Raw genomic sequence first — 22,419 nt, 5'->3', positions numbered from 1 at the left:
TCTGGCTGGATCCTGAGTGGAGGGAGGGAGGCCTAGTTCACAACTTTGGGTTTCAGCGCAGCCCAAGCCTAGGGCGCTGGCGATGTGCCAAAGCTGCCCCATTGCCGTGGCATCTGGGCAAGGGCCAGCAGAGTACTGATGAAGATTCACGGAGAGAGGCGTTTGCCCTCTCCACAGATAAGGTCAGATTCAGCACTCCTCTCGGCTTTCCTGCCTTTGGCCTCCAGCTCCAGAGCTGCATCTCCCTCCTGACTACAGCCTTGGCCAAAGACCCCTCCACCTCACAGCGTGATAACGAGGGGCCACACCTCCTTCACGCCCTCCCCTCAGTGCTGGGTGAGCTGAGCCTGGACTGCCAGGCACACCTGTGCCTCTTGCTCCAGCTGGCCTCCTTTGCCAGCATCCACCTCGGCTCCACCTGTCACCTGCTGCCATCCGCCTTCCGGCCTCCCCCATCCTGAATCTCAAGGGACAGTCCCCAAAGCAACAGCAACTTCCCCCAGGGAAGTTCTCAGCCCACACTCAGCCCCTCATCCTTCCTCTCTCTTTCTGCCTCTGGGAAGCTGCCACAGTAGTGCACAGACCCTGGGGAACATTCTAGCCTTGAAAATGCTCTGAGCACTTTGGAATAGATCTGTAGAAATGCATAAGCGTTCTGGAATACCTCACAGAGATGGCCTAGCCCTGGACCCCTTCTTCTTGTCCCCCACAACAAACACATACACCCCAGGCCTCTCTTCTTCCCTAGCCCCTTGGATCCCAGAACCTTGAAGGGATCCAGCATTGTCACTGGCTCCAGACAGAAAAGGTTTCAGCCACCCAGGACAGGTGTCGGGGCTGAGGAGGGCCGTGGGACCCAGGACTCCAGTGCCAGAGTTTAGTGTGGGAAAGAGTAGTGAGCTATAGGATTCCCAGGGGCCCCTGCCAGCAAGGCTGTAACCCTAGGACTTTCTGGGTCCTGCCCAGCTAAGTCTGAGAGGAGCAGAGGGCAGGAGCCTGAGCCACTGTGAAGATGCTGTCCTGTTTCCCCGCCCCACCAGGGCAACTGGAGTTCACTGCTTAGAACCTGAGCTTGGTACCCAGAACCACCACCTCCCCATCTCAGCCTGTCCTGGGTCAGCCCCAGCCAGGGCTCCTGGAGCCAACTTCCCTGATGCCCTGAGCCCTCAGGGGAGAGGGGCATCCCTGGCGGGGATTGCAATCAGGAGGGCAGGTCCTCAGAGCTGTGCTGGAGAAGGGCAGGGGGGAGGGGGGCAGGGCAGAGCCCAGAGGCCATTCTGGGGGTGGGTGAGCTGGGAGGGAAGGGGGGTAGGCCTCTTGGGGTTCCTGATGACACCCTGAATGGAATGCATGGAATAAAAAAGGAAAGAACTTAGGAAACGGAACTCACGTCGTACCATTTGTGCTGTTTGTTTACTTTTATTTTGATTTTTTTGCATTTCCGCTTAGCTTGGATAATGAAACTAGACTGGTCGGTTTCATTCCAGTTTCTACAAAAATCAGTTTTCCTTCCTGGTTTTCTGACACTTGTTGTTGTGTATTGGTTCAGAGCCCTGCGGGGAGTGTTGGAAAGCAGGCACACTCCGTCCCTCCTGTTTTTCTAGAATTCAGAGCCAAAAGAAACAGTGTCACTGATACTGAATTTTGTTTTAAAAAAGGAAAGCTTAGGGGGATTTGAAAACGGGGGTCCAAATCAAGGTGACCGTCTCCTGTCTGGGCCAGACAGAGGCCTCTGCACTTCCTCTTGCTGCTTTCTCCTCTTCTCTCCGTGTTTTTATAGAGCACGGTTGGTGCGTGACTCTTGGGGACTGGTTCAGGGGATGATGACAGAACAAGACTCTCTTTCCAGCCCTGTGCACATACCAGTGGCATGCCTCCCTTTCCCATCAGCTCACCCCCCGCATCCCCTCTGCTCCCATGTCCAGGTGGTTTCCCCCATCCCATGCCCATCTGCCTGCTCATCCTCCCAACCCACACCCCTCATGAGGCCAGAGACCCTTCACTCCCTCCAGTGCCCGGGGCACACCCTCATCCTTCATCCTCCCTCTCGCCTGGGTGAGGGCAGCACACATGGCATTATCCCCAGGCTACCGAAAGGAGACACTGAGGCCCGGGAGGTGGGGTGGGAAAACGGGGAGGCAGAGTCCCAGCCTCCCTGCCACCCCAGATGCAGCCCGTGGGCTCTCCTCTCTGCCCCTCTCTGCCCTGCTTTTCTCCAGCCCTGAGCACAGACCTTCCCTTAGTCAAGGATAACAGCTCGGGGGGAAGGGCTGGGAAGCCTGTTACCTGCCGCTCCTCCTCATCTGTCCCCTGTGTCCCTGAAACTCAGGGGGTCAATCCCTGTTTGAGTGGGAACTCACTACCAGCCAGCCACCCACGCCAAGTCCAGGCCCTGCTCCTGGTTGATAGGCTAATGTAGCCTGTACCCTGTTACCAGGTCCTGGCAGCAGGGTAGAGAGGCTGTAGGCCCACCCCCAGAGCCTTCTCTAGGGAAGCCCCAGCCTCCTGGACGTGGCTCATCCTCAACAAGCAGGGCTAACGAGAGGACAGGAGTGTCCAAAAGCCCTGCGAAAGGAGCCAGTGCCTGAGGAACAGCTCAGGTGTTAGTCATCCCAGCCCCGTGCAGTGCCCATCCCCACCCCCCCCACCTTCTCCTTTGTTCAGCTCGTGGGCACTCTCCCAGGGCAGGAAGGTCAGGACTATATCGCACAACTCCAGGGGCCTTGTTCATGTTGTACACGGTGTCCACAGCACCACCTGGAGCTGTGCAACTCTGTGGCCACGAGTAATACGAGGATAGAGTCGGGGTAGTCCCGGCTGGGTGTGGGGCCGGGAACGCAGGGATGTGCTCAATTACCCTCCATCTCCAAGAGCCACAGGAAAGCATCCTGACTCTCAGCAGTGGGAATAAATTCCCCTCTGTCCCCTCCTGCCTCTGCACTCCCCCATTTTCTCTTACACACACACACAGGTTTTTCCTGTCTCCAGGAGCCGGGCTAATCTCAGACACTGGACACAGTCGAGCCTATCTCTTTCTTATTCCCGATTGCAAGAGTCATTTTGGCAACGTCCTGGGTCTTTATCGTCCACCCCCAACGATGCTGCTGCTTGAAAAGTCACTCCTGCGCCTCTAGTCCCATCCCAAGTGGAATCAGTTTCTGAGAGCTGAGGAAGAAGGGCTAAGCCTGAGTGGAGCTGGTCGGAAAGCCTTAGCCACTGCCCCCATTTTCCTGGGCTGGGATGACTGGGGACGAGGGCGAGGGGTCAGAAAAGGGTGTATTGACAAAGTTGTAGCCTCCTCCTCCTAGCCACCCTGTTCAACAGGATGAGCATGCATCAGCTTCATGTGCAGGCTCTCCCCCTTCTCCAGACACACTTCCCCCCCTCCACTACCATTCATTAGCCAGGCACACCTGCACACACACTGCCCCGGCTACAAGGACCAGCCTCCTGCGTCCCCTGAGGGAGATACAGTAAGGCCCAGAGAGACTCCAGCTATCTGCTCATCAACCACTCCCAATCCTCCAGGCTAGATTGGAGGCCACAGGGTTTTTGTGAGGGTCTATCACAGTCAATCGCCATCACCCCCTATAAGTTCAAGGGGCTACTGATGGTTGGTATACACTAGAATGCTAAGAGGTAGAGTACATTCACCTCTTGGGGAAGTTTACTGATTAACGTCACTGACCTGTTATTGAGGGGACGCTGGTGATGGGCTTACCTAATTTCCTAATTTAGAAGAGGCAGAAGAGCATAGACCCATCTTCGAGTAGGGGGTGGTGCGGGAGGGTCAGTCTGGCCCTATCTGTAAGCTTCCCTTAAGTATCTGGCCTCGCTGGGGTTCAGAAGAGAGTACAAGGGCTGGGCATGTCTCCCAGAAATCTACAAGACAGGGACTCGAGGGGAGAGTGGCAGCCAGGGAGCAGAAGGAAGTGGACCTTGGGAGTTAAGGACAAGGTCAGGGAGATGGGAGTGGGTGGTTCTCTGCAGGAGGCAACGTGGGAGAATGAACTCCCGCTAGAGCCAGGCAGTGATGGAGGAGCAGGTCGTGGGGAAAGGTCAGGTGTCCCAGGCAGCCAGTTGGCCCCTGATGCAGAACAGGCTGCAGCCCCGCCCCCACCCCGCCACCGTGATTCTTGCCACCTGAGGCCAGATGCCCCACGCCTGCCCTCAGCCCACCAGCTTTGGGATGCTGGTAATTCAGGCTTTTCCCGTGTATATTGCTCTAGGGCAGCCTTCCCCAAACCGTATGTTCACAAGGATTCCTCAGAAAACAACTTCCAAGGTCAAATAAATTTAGAACATACTGGAAAGTTCAGCTCTTTCCTCCTACAAAACTTTTCATAGCCTTTCATGTGCTAGCGTGCACTGCAACTCTACAAGGAAGCCTGGGAATGGATTTCCTAAACTTGGCCACAGAACCCTCTTTGAAAGAACAGATGAGACATCTCCAAGGCCCCTTTTGTTGTAGGCACACAGTCTGGGAACAGCATTCCCAAGTTCTCCTTTGAGCTTTCTGGGGTCTGATTCATGGATGAGAAAACCTGCCCAGGGCCCGGGAGAGAACCCTTTGGTAGGGCTTGGAAGGAATGGCTCCCCAGAACTTGGTATTCCAGAAGACTCCCAGCCCCCCAGGCCTACTGACTGCCTGGCACCAAGGGTCTACAATTCTGGCTTCACAGGGCCCCAGGCAGGTCAGAAGGGAAGTCTCAATAACCATTAGGACCTTTAGGCAGTAAGTTCCCAATTTCCCCACCCTGCTTCCCCAAATCATCTTCTTCCCTACCCCTCCCCCGCTTCCCCACCACCTGGAGCCACATCTATTAGAGAGATTTTGAAGGAGATTTCCGAGCCCTCCACCCAGCCCCGACTCCAGCCCCTTCAGCAACGAGTGTGCCCCAGCGCTCGACTTGGTTTTCTCATTCATCACTGTGCACTTTGATTTCTAACCTAAGCCTCGCGGATGATGCCAGTTTGTTCTGTGATTTTTCCCCTTTTCCTTCTCCAGATGTCCAAACGGATTCTTCGGACAGAGATGTTTGGAGAAACTGCCTTTGCGATTGTACATGCCAGATCCTAAGCAAAGTATGTTTGAAGATACAAACACGAGTCCCTGCTCCTTAGAAAGCTTCCGGGTGCAGTCCCCCCTCACTCCTCACCCCGTTGTAGGACATAGGGCCAGGGGTGTTGGTTGTTTTGATCTTTGGCTGTTTTGTTTCTTTTTTGTATTTTGGTTTGTTAGTTCTTTTGTTTTGCTTTTTCATTTTTGGCCTAATCCTTGGGTTTAAAGTTCAGGGCTGCAGGTAAGGGGCAGAGTGGCAAGGCCGGTACAAATGGTAACAGTGGCAAGAAACCCAGCTGGCATTGGCAGGAGCCTGTGCCGGGGTGTTGCAATGCCTATGTCTTGCTATCCTGGCTCTCTCTTTCTGGTTTTCTTTCTTTTGGTAGGTGTCCTGTGGGATACACCGGGGACAGGTGTCAGCAGTTCGCAATGGTCAACTTCTCCAGTATGTCTCTTTCTTCTATTTCTTTCCTTCCCTGGTAACGGACAGTTCTTCCCCCACCCTACCCCCCACCCCGTGGGAAGGATGGGGCCTTGCTTAGAGAGATTGGGGTGGGCCAGGAAACGCGGGGGGCTGTCCTAGGCTCCTCTCAGTCCTCATCAGAAGCCTGTGCGTGTTACTGAACCAAACTTGGGTCCCCTATGCCAAACACACAGCAGAGCTAACCTACTAAACCGGGTGGAGGTGAAAGAAAGAACAGCGCTAGTTGTAAGGTATCAAGCAAAGAATACAAGGGGCTCATGGGAAGGGTTTTTAAAGACTGTGGGAGGGTGGGGTCACGAGGTGCACGATCAGCTCGTGCTCAGTCCTCTGATTGGTTGATGGTGAGGTAACAGAGTGTTTCAGGAATCTCAATCATCAACCTTCTGGTTCCAATCAGCCTAGGGCTGGGGGTGGTCATCATGTAGTTAACTTCTAACGCCTGGTGGGGTTTTAGTATCTGCAAAACAACTCAAGGATATACCAAAGGTCCTTGACTTTGTTTTACGGCTAAACTCTTATTATTTTGTCTTGTTTGTTTTCCCTTGTTTCTGCATTTTCTCACTTCTCTGATTAAATTTGCTCTTTGGAACTCGAGGAGAAAGGCCTAGGAGGCTAAAGCTTTTCTACAAACAAGAGGCAGGGGTCACTGGGGGGGTCTTTCCCAGGGAAGCACCTGCAGGGTCCTGCTGGGTTTCACACAGAGACTGATACACCCCCTGCCTCATGTTGCTATACTGCCTGGTCGCAGTAACACTGAATTCTCTCTGCAGCTGCTCAGAGCCAGGCTCAGGCCTCTTCACCACTGGGGTCAGGCAGCCTGGCCAGGATGGGAAGAAGCATTTGCAGAGCCCTCACCTGCCTCTGAGAGCCTGTCTGAGGATGTCAGGCTGTTGGTGAGGCCGGGCAATGAGTGTGTGCACATGTGTGCTCGTGTGTTTGAGAGAGAGAAGCAAGTTCTCAGAAAGCCTGCCTTTCCATCTGGCCAGAGTTTGTTTTGGTTTGATTTGGGGTGATGGGGGAGAGTGGGGAAGGCGGATTGAGGGAAAACAGGTCCCAGGGCAGTGGTTTCCGTGAAGACCAGAGTCATCTGTGCAGCTAGATGTTGGAGTAGGGGTGAGGGTTGCCGCAAATACTAAGGCATAGAGGGAAGAAGGAATCAAGGGGTAACTGGTGACTCTCTCCAGGCCCTCTCTGGTCTCAGTCCCCATCCAGGACTTCACTCCCTTCCTTTCTTCCGTCTCTGAAGTTGGCGCTTTCTGGTTTGCACAGTCTGCCGAGAAAAGTGTGACCCCTGGAGCTGAAGGATGAGGCCCTAGCTGTGGCGTGTTTTACTGGGGGCTGGGAGCAGTGCCTTCAAGTGCCATCAGGTGGAGGTGGAGCAGAGCAGAAAGCCACAGGCTGGCCATGGACTCCATTTGGGGCCCAGCGGTCCACTGGCCTGCAAGGCAGGACCGTGTCCCCTGTACTCCAGAGCACGCTAGGCCCCTGCTCGACGCACCACCCACCTCCTCCTCTCCAGGGAGGACCGATGGGTCCCATGAGGAATTAGAACTAGATTGATGGTGCCTGGGCAAGAAGAGGCCGAGGGAGGGACCCAGGGGACCATTTACGTAGCCCTTAGAGAAAAGGGGTTTGGGGCCCAGGGTAGATAAAGGAGCCTTCCGATCCTTCTCAGACCACAGCACAAAAGCCTAGACATTCCCTGCACAGGAACCCGGAAGCCAAGATTTGAAGAGGAGAGGCGCCAGAGAGGTCGGGGCTGGTCATCCCAGGTGGTCAACTCTCTTAATAGAGTGTTGGGGGCAGCGCTGTCCTCAGGCCCCTCCCACTGGAGGCCAGGGAGGAAGGCCATGGGGAGAACAGAGCCTGTGGGCACGTGGCCCAACAGAACTCTCCAGAGCCCAGGCCCCAGGAAGAATTGCAGAGTCAGATCCAGCCCCGTTGGAGGACCGTAGGTCAGGAGGACAGAGCAGCCAGGCGGGGCTGAGGACCTGGGGAGAGAGGCAATTGAGGGCCTCTTCCTTTTCACCCTTAGGCCCAGAGCCCCCCTAGCTTATGGGACTGTTCTGGTCAGGGAGACTCAGCCCATCCTGAATCTGAGCAGCAGAGCCTCCAAAACTCGGCCACTGTCCAAGCGTCTCTGCCAGCTGGGCTGCATCAGCTTGCAGCTCAGATCTTCTGGGAGGGTCGGCAGGGCCCCGGGAGCCCAGCAAAGAGCCTGGAAATGCAGCCTTTCTGCCTAGTGTTACTGGGATCCTTGCTGGTACCTTTTGGTAAAGGATTTATACTCTCCAAGCACTTTGCCCAGAGCACTTCACGCACTGCTCTATCAGATAATTATTGAAAAGGAGTGAAAAATGCTAACTTAAGTGTTCAGGCTTCAATTCAGATGGACCTGAATAAAATTGCCAGCAGCTGAGCTTACTGTCCTGGGGCCTCATTTAACCTCTCTGATTTTGTTTTCTCATCTGTAAAATGGGGATAGTGGCATTTGTGCCTTTAGGGTTGCTGTGAGGATGAAGTGAAGAGATGCACACCAAGGGCTTAGTCAAGGGCCTGCTGTTGTTTGAACACAGTTGAGCTCCTCTTCCAGCTACTGCTGGCGTGGGAGTGGAGGCCAGAGGGGCAGCATCAGTCCCCTGGAGGCTGACTCCCAGCACATCCTGAACAAAGTGTCTGACCTTCCCCCTCTGCCCAGACAGCCTCTAGACCAGGTTACCTTTTGCGGAGGCCACGGAAACAGAGCCTGCAGCCGCAGTGGCCCTTTAAAGCTTCTCCTTCTTCCCTTGGCAGCCCCTCCACTTCCCAAGACTCAAAACTTGTACACCTGGATACCCACCACATACAAGAGCACGCGCACCTGCACGCACGCACGCAAACACATGCCTGCACTTGCACGCAAACACACGTCTGCTGACACCTGCTCACACACACACAAGCACACAAGCACATGCTCCGGGGTCGACATCAGGGCCTTCTTGTCCAGGTGCCTATGATCAGGTGTCGTAGGACACGTCCAGGATGAAGACTTTGTCTGTTGTCTGGTAAGCCTGGCCCTGCTGGGAGTCCAGCATCAGGCTGCCATGGTTACTGGTCAGTATGCAAATTTCTGTTCAATAGGACCCATATGTGACTCGGTGGTATCACTCCATCCTGGCTGAGTGGCAGGCAGTGAATATGATGAGCAGGAGACTGTTTTTTTGATTTTGGGGTGTTTTTGTTTTTGTTTTCTGCTGGGGCTGACATGGCTGCAGGCCCCTCAGAATCCATCCCCGGGGAGAGGGAAGCAGGGCTGCCTTTTAGTGACTTCTCAGTGACATCACCAGTCCTGCCAGCTACCACTGTCCACCCAAAACAGTACTGGCCTTTGACTCAAAGGGGAGGCCAGTCAGGAGTCCCAAAAGCTGCTGCCGCTATTACTTGGCTCCCAGAGGAGTGATGCAGAAAACTCTTAAATGGCTTTGGGAGCCCTGCTCACTTCTCCAGGTGGTCATTGTCCTGAGGACTAGCCAGTCAGGTCTGTCCAGGGACTCAATGGGCAGGAATAGCCATGGCTTAGCCCCAGGAGACCAGAGACCTGGCCTCCAGTCTCCCTTCCGCCTCCTAATTTGCTATGTGACCTTGGGAAAGTGTCCTAGCACTACTGGGCCCTAGCTGCCTCATCTAATACAAAAAACACCAAAAGTGGAGCCCAGACCAGCTCTCTGAACCACAGTTCTCTTAGTGTCTGTGGTGCTGTGGTCAAGCTGGGCTGTTCTCTGTGGGGAACCTGGCTGGATATCCAAACATTGTGAGCTCTTTCGAGCTGCCTGGAGGGTCCCTGGGGCTACAGGATTAACTGCTCAGTGAGAGTTGCCCCCGAGGACCCTTTCCGTTTGTCAAGTTTGTACTGCCTGCTTAGCACAGTTGGCCAGCCCTGGGAGGCCCTGGGAGAGGAGTGGACTTGCTGTGCTTATGGTGACTCCTACCTCCAAGCAGTAAGCGTAAGACTGCAAAGAAACCACATTCAAGATCACGTGCAACCTCAGATTTAACAGTAATGCACAGAAGGGCTCATGTTTAGAAGAGCTGGGGTTCGTGCTTCAGGGGTGCGGTCTCTGCATGGAACTTGGGGTCAGAGCCCCAGGATCTTCCTCAAGGCTCTTTCAGTCAGAGCCATCCTACTCTCTTGCCCTTTTCCAACTGCATAACCCTCTGGAATCCCTATCAGGAAGCAGGGGAGAGATCCAGAGCTAGACAGTGCACAGGACTTCCTGCTCATGTCCCCGTGCTCTGCTCCCTCTGCAGGAGATGAGAACATCAGAACACAATTCCACCTCCTGCCTGGGTCTAGCGGAACTTGCTGTGCACGTGCGGAGGCAGTGGAGCAAGCCCTTGCACATCGCCTCACCTGTCTTTTTTTTTTTTTTAATTTTTATTGGAGTCTAGTTGATTTAAAGTGTGTTAGTTTCTGCTCTCACTGTGTACAGGCACTTTTGACAGATGAGGAAACAGAGACTATGTATGACTTGCCCACATGCACACAGCAAACTAGGGACAAAACTGAGACTCGAGGCCTGCAATCAGGTGCTGGCTGTTACCTTAGAATTGTAGGTGAGCTTTTCAAAAGCACTGGGGAGATTTCTGGGCTCCCACCCCAGAGCCTGGTTCCATTGGTCTGGATGATTCTGAAGGACAGCCGAGTTGCAGACCTCAGAGATCCCGTGGCCAGGCCTGATCCCCATTTAACTGATGAAAGATTGAGAGCCAGATAGGCGGGATACTATGGGGTCGCACAGCGGGTCAGTGACAGAGCTGACCCTTGGGCAGGGCCCTTTTATCCAACCCTTCGATGGCCTGGGTGTCTACCTCAAAGACCCGTGAATTTGCACATTTACAACATGATCCAGCTTCAGAGAGTGCAATTGGCTGCCATTTAGGGGGCACAGGTGCTCTACAGGTGAACCCACTCGTCTCTTTCTCCAAGTTGCAGTTTGCTTTCCTAAGTCGTGTGATCAGGCTGGGACCCGAGGCCTAGCCCCTGCAGGTTTCTAGGGTGTTGGGGGTGTCAAGTGTAGAAGTGACCTGCTGCCTGGGGCCTCTCCCCCTCCCCAGTCCTGCGCCACACAAACTCTGAGCCTCCATGCCTGGCTCTTAGTAGATGGGCAGGCCAGTGAGGCCCATGGGGGCAGGACAGGGACAAGGGGCCGGTCTGGGTACCCCAAGCCCTAGTTCTGAACAGAAAGAAGGGCCCTATGCATGAGCTCAGGCTGAGCAAGCTGTCTCCAGCTTGCTCCAGCAAGCAAGTCCCAGCTTGCTTGAAAGGGTCGAAGGCCTGGCACTGGAGCTGGAAGGGGAAGGATGGGGACTCCTCCGCCCCCTGCCCCCACTCACCTTTCCTCTCTGGGGACATCTGCCAACTGACTCTTGCGCCTCTGCCTCCCCACCAGGTACTAACCCCACAGCTCATCTCTAAAGAACCTGCCCTGCCTGCTGATCCTAACATTTCCTCTCTCTACCCCAATCAAGGGCTCCTGGGGACTGGGTACCAGGGAAGGGGCTCAGGAGGCTGGGAGGGGACACCACTAACCTGCTTTCACCTCACAGGCTGGCTGCTGGTGTCTGAAGAGTCCTGACCAACGTTTCTCTCTCTCTCTCCCGCCCCCTCCCCCATCTCTCTCTCTCTCTGTATCTCTCCCTCCATCCCTTCCCCTCTCTGACCCTCCTTTCTTCTGCACTGCCAGAGCACCTTGGATTTGAACTAAAGGGTACGGAGCCTCTATGTATCGGTCAGTGCCATCCACACAGCCCCTCTCCACAGCCTCTGACACCATGTGTGCTGGATGTTTGGTTTCCTTTCCCCCCAGATGGAAAAGGGATGATTTCAAAAATCCCCCTGTCCCCATCAGGATGTCCTGTAATAAACTACATTGATTTGGGGGAGACAAGAAAAGCTCATGAGCAGCAGAGTACCCTGGCGTTCAGACTGCGCCCCCGTGTACAGTAGTGCCCCCCCTTGCCTGGGGCCAGTCGCCAGGGTACTCTTGAGGGGAGCGGGACCCCTGAGCTGTGTGCAACCCAGTGGGTTGGCCAGACGAGCCCTCGGAGAGCAGGTGTCTGAAAGCCACAGAATCCTGGTTTGGAGAACTGTGCAGAGAGGCATCCCTTTCAACTTGACCTTAATCCTCCTTCCTTTTCCCATTTCCATTTCCATTGCTTTTCATTCTTCACCAGGCTGGCAGCTGATAACACCCATTTGTCTCTGCCGCCTGCCCCGTGTTTGTCTGCCAGGCTTTGCCATCTGCTTGAGGCTGTTACTCCCTTCACGATCTGTCCCCACGGTGGCACATGTGTTTGTGGGCAACACCAGCAAGGGTCCACGGTGGGCTGGCTTCGGGTGCCTGCCCTCCTGCCTCCCAGCTCAGAACCTCACGTCCCACTCCTGACTGTCCTCTGGCCCCTGGAAGATGCCTTGGGCAGGGAGGGACTTTGAGGGGTCAGTCTTCCCAGCTCTCTGGCTTTGTGCTGGGAGGCTCCACCCTGGTCCACACATATAGCAGGAGAGATGCAGGGTCTCAGAGGGGTTGAGCCTTCGATGGGGTCAGACCCCAGATGTGTGCAGAGCCTGCAGTTATGAAAAGACTGTTCTCGTGGCAGATTTGGGGAGGCCCTAGTTCCCCGGCCACCTAGCCACCATCAGCCATTCTCAGAAGATGGAGCTGAAAGTCTGTGTGTAAGAGTATGTCTGTCTCTCTGCTGTGACAGGGTGGGGAGGAAAGGGGCCGAGTCTGTGGTGTCTGTGTGATCATGGCAGGGGGTGCAGCGGGGGAATCTGTAGGTGTGCGTGTCTATGTTGTTATCTGTCTATGTTGACATGTTTACATCTTGTTGTGTCTCTCAGTGCAGGGTGTGAGCACACAGAGGGGTGCAGTGGAACATCTTTGTTGTTAAGGGTTGAGCATGAGCAGTGGGTGCGGAGGCAAGTGTGAGCGTATGTAAATATGCGACTGTCTGTAAAGGTGGTCTGTATATTCATTCACACACCAACTCAACAAACCTCTACTGAACCCCAGAGTTGGCCAGACCCTGGCGATCTAGCATGCAGAGTCCCTGCCCTCCTGGTGCTCAGATTCACAGGGTGAGACAGACAACAAACAAACAGGAAAGATAGCAGGTGGGGGTAAGTGCTACACAGAAAATAAAATGGAATGGGATGGCGCCTAGCCGGGGTGAGGAGCTGCTCTAGCTAAGTGGCCAGGGAAGCCTTGTCCAATGAGGTGACATTTGAGCTAAAACCTGACGAGAAGCAGCCAGCCCTGCAAACAATGGGGGGAGAGTGTTTGAGGCAGGGGGCACAGCAAGTTAAGGATGATGTGGATGGGCCTGCCTTGTTCGATGGCTGGAAAGACTGCCAGTGCCTCTGGAGCACAGCAGACATGGGGAAGAAGACTACAGGTGGGATCTAGAAGAAGGGACCAGGTGACCCTGGGCCTCGTGGACCATGGTAAGGCTTTTGGTTGTATTTGAATCGCAGGGGGATGCCACTGTGGGTTTTTAAGCAGAGGAGTAAAATGATCTGCTTTATGGTTGGAAATCAATGTGGCTTTGGGGCAGAGGATAGACTGGGTGAGGGGACAGGGTGTGGAGGAATAGAAGCAGAGAAGCCAGTCAGAAGCGGGCAGCTGTCGAGTGAGAGATGGCATCATCTTGGATGAAGCTGGAAGCAGTGGAAATGGGACGAGGTGGTCAGATCTGGGATCTACTTGGGAGGGAGAGCTGAGACGACTTGCTGATGGATCAGGTACCAGAGTGGGTGGGAAGATCAGGAATGATTCTAAGGTCTGGGGCTGGTTTAACAGGAAAGGTGGTGTCGCCACTGAAGAGATGGGAAGAGCAGGGAATGAGGGTGGGGAATCAGTGCTTCTGCTTGGCCATGGCCCTTGGGTGTAGGAATCTGGAGCTCCGGAAGAGGTCAGGGCAGGAGAGAGAAACGTGAGATTCAGCTGCACACAGATGGTATTTCAAGTCTGAGTCTGGGTGAGATGACGGAGGGAGAAAGGGCAGGTGGAGGGAGGAAGAAGCCTGAGAGCTCTGGGCCTGGACCCTGCAGCGCACATGGAAGAGGGGCAAGTAGCAACTGAGACAGAGAGATGAGCCAGTGCAGGGGGGAGGAAACCCAGGAGGGAAGACCATCCTGGGAAGTGGGCCCAGCAGGGGGAGTCTGCTGAGAGGGAAGCGAACCACAGACTTGGCAGCGCGGGGTTGTTGGTGACCATGACCAGAGCGGTCTCAGAGGAGTGATGGAGACAGAGGCCTGAGTGGAGGACTGAGGCGTGGCTGGGGTTGAGAACCGGAGGCAGGACGAGGACCACAGAGCCTGGAGGTGGGGATCTGGGGTGGAGGGCTGTTTGTTCAATACTCTGCATGACTGTGTCAGTGGGTGTGATCGCGTGCATGGTGGCCGTGTGTATTATTGTGAAGGGTCTGTCTGTGTGTCAGACGGGCACAGTCCTCCAGGTATGTGTGCCTGGGGCTTTGTACCCAGTGTTTGCTGCTGGGCGTACCTTTGCCACAGGAGACCTTGCAAGCCTGGGGGCTTAGGGACACTGCCCAGGGCTCCACCAAGCCTTTGGGTCCCGCCCCCACTTATCCCTGTGCTGGTGGGAGGGGAGCCATGGGGAGGGGCCAGCCAGCAGATGGGAGCCGGAGCAAGGGCGGGGTGTCTAGGCTGTAGGCCTTGACCATGTCTGGTGCTGTCACCTTTTTCCTTTGCTTCCTCCAGGCTTTCTCTGTTCTAGAAGCGTAGGGGTTGCCCCGCCAAAAAGTGGGAGTAGAGGTAGAGGGGATAGTTGGGTCTTTTTGAGGGCTTTGAGGCCCAGCCTAGCTCAGCTCCTTCAGAAGGGTGGAGGCTGCTCCTTGAGCACAAGGGCTGTCCTAGGCGCCAGGGGGCTATGCTGCCACTCGTGGGTCTCTGACAAGCAGAGACGGGGAGAGCTGGAGTGGGCCAGGGCCACAACCCTGACCAAGCTGCAGGGATAAACCAAGGCCTTTCTCCCCTCTCCCGCCTCTGTGGGCCTGGTCTGCTCTGTTCCTGCTCTTGGTCCTGGCATCCCTCCTAAGTCCAGCCTCTGGACCTCATGTCCTGTCTCCAGCCCAGAACAAGCCACTCTCCACCTTCTTAAGGAAGCCAAAGTGGCCAGCCAGGCCTTTGCCCAGGGTCAGCATGTTCACCACCATGAAGACCAGCTTCCCCCAGCCCATCAAGGCTCTTTGCAGCCACCAGGCCATAGTGGGTTGCCCTCCCCTATGACCTTGGGAACTTCACCTCCATCCCACCTCCTCCACCCATCCCCCTGCATTTTCCACGCACATGCTCCAGGCAGAGCACGGGTTTGGGAAGGTGAACTCAGGTGTAGTCAATTGTGATGAGATCCACAGGTGGGTGGAGTTCAGGAAAGCAGGAAGGAGGGAACTGGCTGGGGAGGGGTGAGATGGATGGGAACCGGGCAGCACCTGAGCTGGAGAGAGCCCGGGGTTTGCCGGGCAGGGGGACGGTCTGCAGCACTGTCTCTATGGGTCTGCCTCCCACCCTGCCCCCTCACGCCCTCTACCTCTGCAGAAGCCGAGGAGCTGTACCAGAAAAGGGTCCTGACTATCACCGGCATTTGCGTGGCTCTGCTCGTCGTGGGCATCGTCTGCGTGGTCGCCTACTGCAAGACCAAGTGAGTTGTCGGGCACTCAGAGCAACCAGGGACTGCTTTTGTGGGGACGGGCTCTCCTCTCCACCGCACCATGCCTGGCGGAGCCTCCCCCATTCCTATGCCCCTCTGCCCCCTTCTGCAGCTGGTGAGGGGCCAAAGGGCTGGGCCAAGAAGCAGGAGCAGAGGGTGGGGTAGACAGGCCCCAGAGGACTGCACAAGAACGGTCGTAAGCCCAGGCAGTGGAAGAAGATAGATCTGGGTTCTAATTCAGCTCGGCCATTTCTTGTGACCCTGAGGAAACGGATGAGCTTCTCTGAGTTCTCATCTATAAAATGAGTGTGATCCTCCAGTACCTCAGAGGATCCTGTGAGGGAGGATCTGCCCTGTCAAGTAGGCAGGCACTGGGGCAGTGTTGGGGGTGGGCAAGCACAGAGAGGGAGGCACCTTCTCAGGGGAAAAAGAGACCTCACAGGGCACTGCCTAATCCCACCTAGGAGCAGTCCAAGCAGGAATACAGAGAAGATGGGGTTGGGCCACCCCTGGGCAAAGGAAAGGTGGCTTCAGAACCTTGGAGCAAGGAAAGGGGCTGGACAATTCCAGTAGAAGAGTGCAAGCTAAAGGACAAATGCAGGAGAGGGTCAGCTGTGTTCATGGAGCTTGAGCAGCCCAGGCTAGCTGGAGCAAAGGGCTGGCGTCAATTTTAAAAAGGTGCACGAGTCTAAAGAACAGCTGGAACCTGCATGGCACCACAGGGCCTTGAATGTCAAGCTTGGGGACCTGGGTTTATCCTACAGATGATAGGGAGCCATTGCAGGTTGTAGAGTGATGTGGTACAGGAAGAGTTTGTCATATCTGTTCTTATGCGGAAAGCAAGAGTCTGGGCATAGCCACCATTTGGGGGACTGAGCCCCTGGGTCTTGGCTCCTGCTGCCCCTATCTATGAGATCTAAGGCCCTGCCAGCCTTGGGGTTTAGGGTTCAGGGAGCCCACAGGAGGAGACTGGGCCCACACAGGTAAATTGAGGCCAAGAACTGGGGGGAGAAGCAAGCCTCATGTTCTAACCCTTACTACGTTTACTTATTTCTTCAACAAACTTTCATTCAGTGCCTGCTGGACCAGGCCCTGTACCAGGCACATGGCCAGTGCTCTAAGCAAGAGGTCCAGTGTTACAGGATGTATTTCAGGGGTGCCTAACTTCACCTAGAGGGCAGGGAGGGTTTCCCTGAGAAAGGTGCATTTAGGCCGGGCCTGAGAGATGAGCAGGAGTTAGCAGGTGAAGAGGCAGAGAATGTGCTGCAATTGGATGCAAAGGCCCAGAGGCCAGAGAGGCACAGTGTAGGATCAGAAACAAGCCCTCCAAGGATGCAGCAAGCTGGGGTGGGGAAAGGGCAGTGAGAGACAGGGCTGGGGAGAGGAAACAGGATTCTGGAGCCCAATGAAGGGGCTTTAACAGGGGAGTCACACGATTAAATTTGTTGATTACAAGACAAATGTATTGAGCACTTAATCGGTGCCGAAGTGAAATAGCCCCACAGGTCTTGACTCCCTGACCACAGCATCCTGTTTTATTCTCTCCATAGCACTTTGCTGAAAGTATCTTGTTTGTTTATTTGTTTATGTGTTTATCATCTGCCTCCCCTACTGGCCTGCAAGCTCCATGAGGGCAAGAACCATATCTGTCTCCTCTGCTCCAAAACAGCATCTGGCACACAGTAAAAACCCAATAGATACCAAATACATGAATGCATGAAGTGGGCCAGCGCTGTGCTTGAATATTTTATCTACTCTTAATCCTCAGTGGTCTTTGGAATGCGTAAATGATCAGTCCGTTTTACAGATGAGGAAAGTGAAGCATGGATAGTTTAAGTAATTTGCCCAGAGTTACACAGCTAGAAAGTAGTAGAGTTCTGCTCTCTCAGCAGAGCCAAAGCTCATTACCACTACGCTCAGGTCCTGCTGAATTCTGGCTGGTAGTGATGATGTAGGGGGTTGATTGAAGGGGTCCTGGCTGAAGGCAGCCTGAGCACAGGAAAGAGCCGTAGCAGGAGACTCTGCCACGGCAGTCCAGTCCCGGCACACGTAGACTAGTTCCCTGGAGTAACAGCTAGGGAAGCTCATACTCTGTGTGTGTCAGGGGAGGCGGGGAGGGGGTGTCAGGCTAATGCACCTTCCCCTGTGCAGAAAACAGCGGAAGCAGATGCATAACCACCTTCGACAGAACATGTGTCCAGCCCACCAGAACCGGAGCTTGGCCAATGGGCCCAGCCACCCCCGGCTGGACCCTGAGGAGATCCAGATGGCAGACGTGAGTGGTGTTCCCAGGCCCCACTCTGACCCCTTGCTGTGTAGCCCGCCTTCTTATGCCCCCTGCGAGAATGGGCCAGGGAGGCGGCCGGCCCATCCTGTGCTCAGCCTTGCCTGCTAGCCTGGCCTTGCCTCACCAGGATGACTTAGCCTCCCTTGGCCCACTTCCTTAAGGGAGGTCGGGGGATTGATTTCCAGGGGCCATTGCTGCCCTAACACCGAGTTGCTTATCCAGTGGACCACCACCGCCCCTGCAACCTGGAGCTTACTGCCTCACTTCCCCTGCCCACCAGGAAGGAGGGTCAACTTGGTCTTCTGTCACTAACTGCCCCCCCCACAAAAAAAACCCTCTGTCTGTTCCAGTATATCTCCAAGAATGTGCCAGCCACAGACCATGTCATCCGGAGGGAAACGGAGACCACCTTCTCTGGGAGCCACTCCTGTTCTCCTTCTCACCACTGCTCCACAGCCACGCCCACCTCCAGCCACAGGTGGGCACCACCAAGGCCCACGCAGCCTTGTGGACTCCTGTATGCACACCCTCAGGGCGTGCACATGCACACCACGCACCTGCCTGGGGACACACACCAAATTCCCCAGCCAGGCTGGGCTCTGTATTGAGGGTCCCTGTGAGCAGGAGGGTGGAGGTGGGGGGGCTTCAAACCAGAACCCACCACCAAACGTACATCCAGATCCTCAAGAGACCGGATTCCCTTTTCTAGTCTAAACCAGCCCCAGAGGAACAACAGCCTCACTGTGCTCCCACCTAACATTTGGTTTTGTTTGGACCTCATCAGCACTTCATCTGGCATAAAGTGCCTGCTCACTCGAATACCCACAGCTATTTGACGCCCTCTCCTGGGTTTCCCACATGAACCTAGCCCACCTTAGCCTCCTCTCCAGAGGCAGGGAGGCCTGTCCACACAAGCACACAGGCTCAGACAGCTCAGGAAAGAACGTGGTTGGCCCCTTTCTTCCCCGGGGAGCAGCACAGAATAGGCAGGGTCCCCGTATATTGGCCACTGGGGCTGGGCTCTTAAGGCAAGTGGCTAAGGACCATGGGAGTGGAAGGGTCCCAGACAGGGAGGCTAAGGAGAGGTTGGTTGCAGAGAGGAAAGGAAGAGGCCTCTGCGCATTGCAGCTCACCCATCCACAGGCCTCCAGCTCTCCTCCCAAAATCGGGGTTTGGCATTTATGATGTTACACATCAGCCCAGAGTGAAGGGCAGTGAGCTGAGGGAGCCTGAGATGGAATGAAGAACCAGGGAAGGGGTGGGCCTGGGACCACGCGTGCTGGGCTGCCCAGCCCCTTCCTGACCTCACCTCACTTCCACCTGGCTTCTCCAGGCATGAGAGCCACACGTGGAGCCTGGAACATTCTGAGAGCCTGACCTCCGACTCCCAATCGGGCATCATGCTGTCATCAGTGGGCACCAGCAAGTGCAACAGCCCAGCGTGTGTGGAGGCGCGGGCACGGCGGGCAGCAGCCTACAGCCTAGAGGAGCAGCGCAGGGCTGCTGTGCCACCTTACCACGACTCCATAGACTCCCTGCGTGACTCCCCACACAGCGAGAGGTCAGTTCCTACCCCGTGACCCGTGCCCCACTGTAGCCAGAGAGCTGGCCCCACTGACCCAGGGCTGACCCTTAGGTCACCTCAGAAACACTCCAAAGAGCCTCATCCCCGTTTTCCAGATGCGCAAGCAAGGTCCCTGAAAAGTTAAATGGTCTGCTCGGGGTCACCAATATGTTAATGACAGGCTGGGACTACAGCCAGTAGACCCTGGTGTGTTATGACCATTTAATTTAATTGTTCTACTAGGACACTTTTCAGAGTAGAAGGGGATGTTATTAATAATTGCAGTGGAACATCAGGAACAAACGGGGTCTGGCCTGGACAAACCAGAACATGCAGTTGCCCTACCCTGGTGTCACCTAGAGGCCCCATGTCCCGGGAGAAACAGACACCAAGATGGAGCAGATTGAAGGGTGGGAGGGGAGGCTGTCTGTGGGTAAACCGATGAGTGCGGGATGGGAATGAGCCAAGAATGCCTGAAGGCCCTGGAAGTATCAGCAACTAGGGCCCTGTGGATCAAGATGCCATTGGGTTCCTGAGCAATGAATGCAGTGAGAACCAGGAACCTTCCCTTCTTCCCTGACTCCAAGCCAGGAGTTGCCGGGGGCCAGCCTCCATCTTGCTCTCCCCTTGGCAACTGGGATCTGTGCGAGGAGAGCAGAAAAAGGGGCATATGGTACTAGGAACGCCAGGCTGGGGTGGAGAAGGCTTCAATTCAGCCCACTCCGTGCCGGTCATGGACACAAAACCACTGAAGCTCACAGCTGCCTATGGAGAGTGCTAAGCATAGGACACCCCACCAGGGCAGAGAAACCCAGTCCGACGGCAGGCTCTGGGAAGCAGCTAGGTTTTCCAAGACCAACCTTTCCAAGCTCAGCCCCACCACCTGTGTGACTTGGGGCAGGTTGATCACCTCTGTGCCTGTTTCCTCAGCTATAGAACAGGGAGCATTACACCTATAGTGCGTGGTTCTTATGAAGGCCACCCTAAGATCATGCGCAAAGCTCTTCGCCTTTTACCTGACATGGCGCTGGTGCTCACTAGGTGGAGCTATGGTTAGTAGTTACAAGAGCAATAGGACTTCTTAATGCAGCGGTCCCCAACCTTTTTGGCACCAGGGACCGGTTTTGTGGAAGACAGTTTTTCCACAGACGGGGGTGGGGGGATGGTTTCAGATGATTCATCTATTGTGCTCTTTATTTCTATTATTATTACATTGTAATATATAATGAAATAATTATACAACTCACCATAATGCTGACAGGAGGCGGAGCTCAGGTGGTAATGCAAGCCATGGGGAGTGGCTATAAATACAGATGAAACTTCAGTCACTCCGGCCACACACCTCCTGCTGTGCGGCCTGGTTCCTAACAGGCCACAGACGGGTACTGGTCCGCAGCCTGGGGCTTGGGGACCCCTGCCTTAATGGATGGGAGGTAGAGAGGCAAGGCGGGGAAAGACTTCCAGGCAAGGGGGACAACCAGAGCTGTTCCAGCAGAGGCACTAAGGACATGGCTGGTGAGGCACCTGGAGCAGGGTGGGCTGTGAGGAGAGTGGAGCTGGGCCTGAACAGGCAGGCTGGGGCCAGACAGATGGCCAGTGGCCCTGGGTGGGTAAGCAGGAAGGGCCTCCTAAAGCAGAGATATGACTTTAAAAGATTGCTCTGGGAGGGAATTCCCTGGCAGTCCAGTGGTTTGAGGCTCCACACTTCCACTGCAGGGGGCGCAGGTTCGTAGGGGGACTAGGATCCCACATGCCACATGGCCAAAAAAAGATTGTTCTGGGAACTGCATAGGCTGAAGGAGGAAAGACCCTGGGGTCGGGGAATGACCAGAGTGAACATCTAGTCCCAGGATGGAGTGGAGCAGGCTGGAGGGTATTCCAGGAGAAAGGGAATGGGTAGGACGTGATGGATGTGCATGTGGGAGAGGGAAGAGAGAGGAGTCAGATGATTCTGAAAAACAGTAATGGGGACTCTGGAGAGCAATGAGGTGCCCAGCTTTACAGTTTGGAAGAGAGGCAGGGAGGTGGGTGGTCCCTGTCCCGAGGTGGATAATGGTTGGGCAAGAGGCCAGTTGACTCAGAAAGGGAAATGTGGAGAAAGAAAAGGGACAGGTGCCTGGGACCCAGAGTGGGAGATATTAGCAAGGGCAAACTTTTGAAGGAACTGGTGGTCTTTAGCCCCAAGCAGAGACACTTCAGTGAGGTCTTGGTAACTGTGACCTCTGGGCTGAGGACCCTAACTGAGGTGGGAGCAGTCACTTCCCTGAGGCAGCTTTTAGCTTCAACTTAAAAAGGAAAATATTTCCCCACTGTAGCCATCAGCCATGGGATGAACTGTCCCGGCGGGGAGGTAAGTCCAAGTCACAGGGATGGCTGAATGCAGGGACTAGAATGAGGAATTGGGCAGTATGAGTTCTGGTTCCTGCCTGGTCCAGGTTCACATCCCAGCTCAACCACTTCCTGGCTGTGTGAACCTTGAGTAAGTCAATTAAATGTTCTGAGTCTGTTTCCTCACGTGTAGTATGGGACTAACAGAAGCCTCTCATAGAATTACTGTATTAGATGAGATCACACATGTAAAATGCCCCAGCCTTAGCCTCACCCAAAGTAACCATTCAGGAACACCGGTGACTGTGAGCATCCCCACAGCCAAGGACAACTGATACGTTTATGGAATCATCCAACAACGCTACGGAATGAGCACTGTGGTTACTCCCGTTTCACAGATAAGCAAACTGAGGCTCAGAGAAATTAAGGAAATTTATTACGGTCACTGAGGAATACCAGCATGGTTCTTGCAAGAGAGACCCTGGGCAAGACCACTGCTTTGCATCAGGTCCGCCCCAACCCCTGGCCACCGGCCCATGTCTCTGCCTCTCCCCGCAGGTATGTGTCGGCCCTGACCACGCCCGCGCGCCTCTCTCCCGTGGACTTCCATTACTCGCTGGCCACGCAGGTGCCGACTTTCGAGATCACGTCCCCCAACTCGGCGCACGCCGTGTCGCTGCCGCCGGCCGCGCCCATCAGCTACCGCCTGGCGGAGCAGCAGCCGCTCCTGCGGCACCCGGCGCCCCCCGGCCCCGGTCCAGGGCCCGGGACCGGTGCGGACATGCAGCGCAGCTACGACAGCTACTACTACCCCGCGGCGGGACCGGGGCCGCGGCGCGGGGCCTGCGCCCTAGGCGGCAGCCTGGGCAGTCTGCCCGCCAGCCCTTTCCGCATCCCCGAGGACGACGAGTACGAGACCACGCAGGAGTGCGCGCCCCCGCCGCCGCCGCCGCCGCCGCCGCCGCCGCGCGCCCGCGGCGCGTC

At 55.3% G+C, this 22,419-nt stretch overlaps 1 protein-coding gene across 1 annotated transcript in view; it reads left to right on the top strand.

Annotated features, from left to right (window-relative positions):
• The window catches only part of NRG2 (neuregulin 2), a 185,963-nt gene that overhangs the window by 157,464 nt on the left and 6,080 nt on the right, over positions 1-22,419 (top strand). Inside the window, exons 5-11 of the mRNA XM_007461505.1 lie at positions 5,449-5,507; positions 11,270-11,293; positions 15,145-15,247; positions 17,408-17,531; positions 17,894-18,021; positions 18,877-19,104; positions 21,994-22,412. Coding sequence (XP_007461567.1) covers positions 5,449-5,507; positions 11,270-11,293; positions 15,145-15,247; positions 17,408-17,531; positions 17,894-18,021; positions 18,877-19,104; positions 21,994-22,412 — 1,085 coding nt within the window. The remainder of the gene's footprint in view (positions 1-5,448; positions 5,508-11,269; positions 11,294-15,144; positions 15,248-17,407; positions 17,532-17,893; positions 18,022-18,876; positions 19,105-21,993; positions 22,413-22,419) is intronic.

This window comes from Lipotes vexillifer, unplaced genomic scaffold (genome assembly GCF_000442215.2).
Source record: "Lipotes vexillifer unplaced genomic scaffold, Lipotes_vexillifer_v1.1 scaffold217, whole genome shotgun sequence".
In the NCBI taxonomy this organism is placed as follows: Eukaryota; Metazoa; Chordata; class Mammalia; order Artiodactyla; family Lipotidae; genus Lipotes; species Lipotes vexillifer.
Note: the sequence above shows the minus strand (reverse complement) of the source record. Positions and strands in the feature narration are given on the sequence as shown.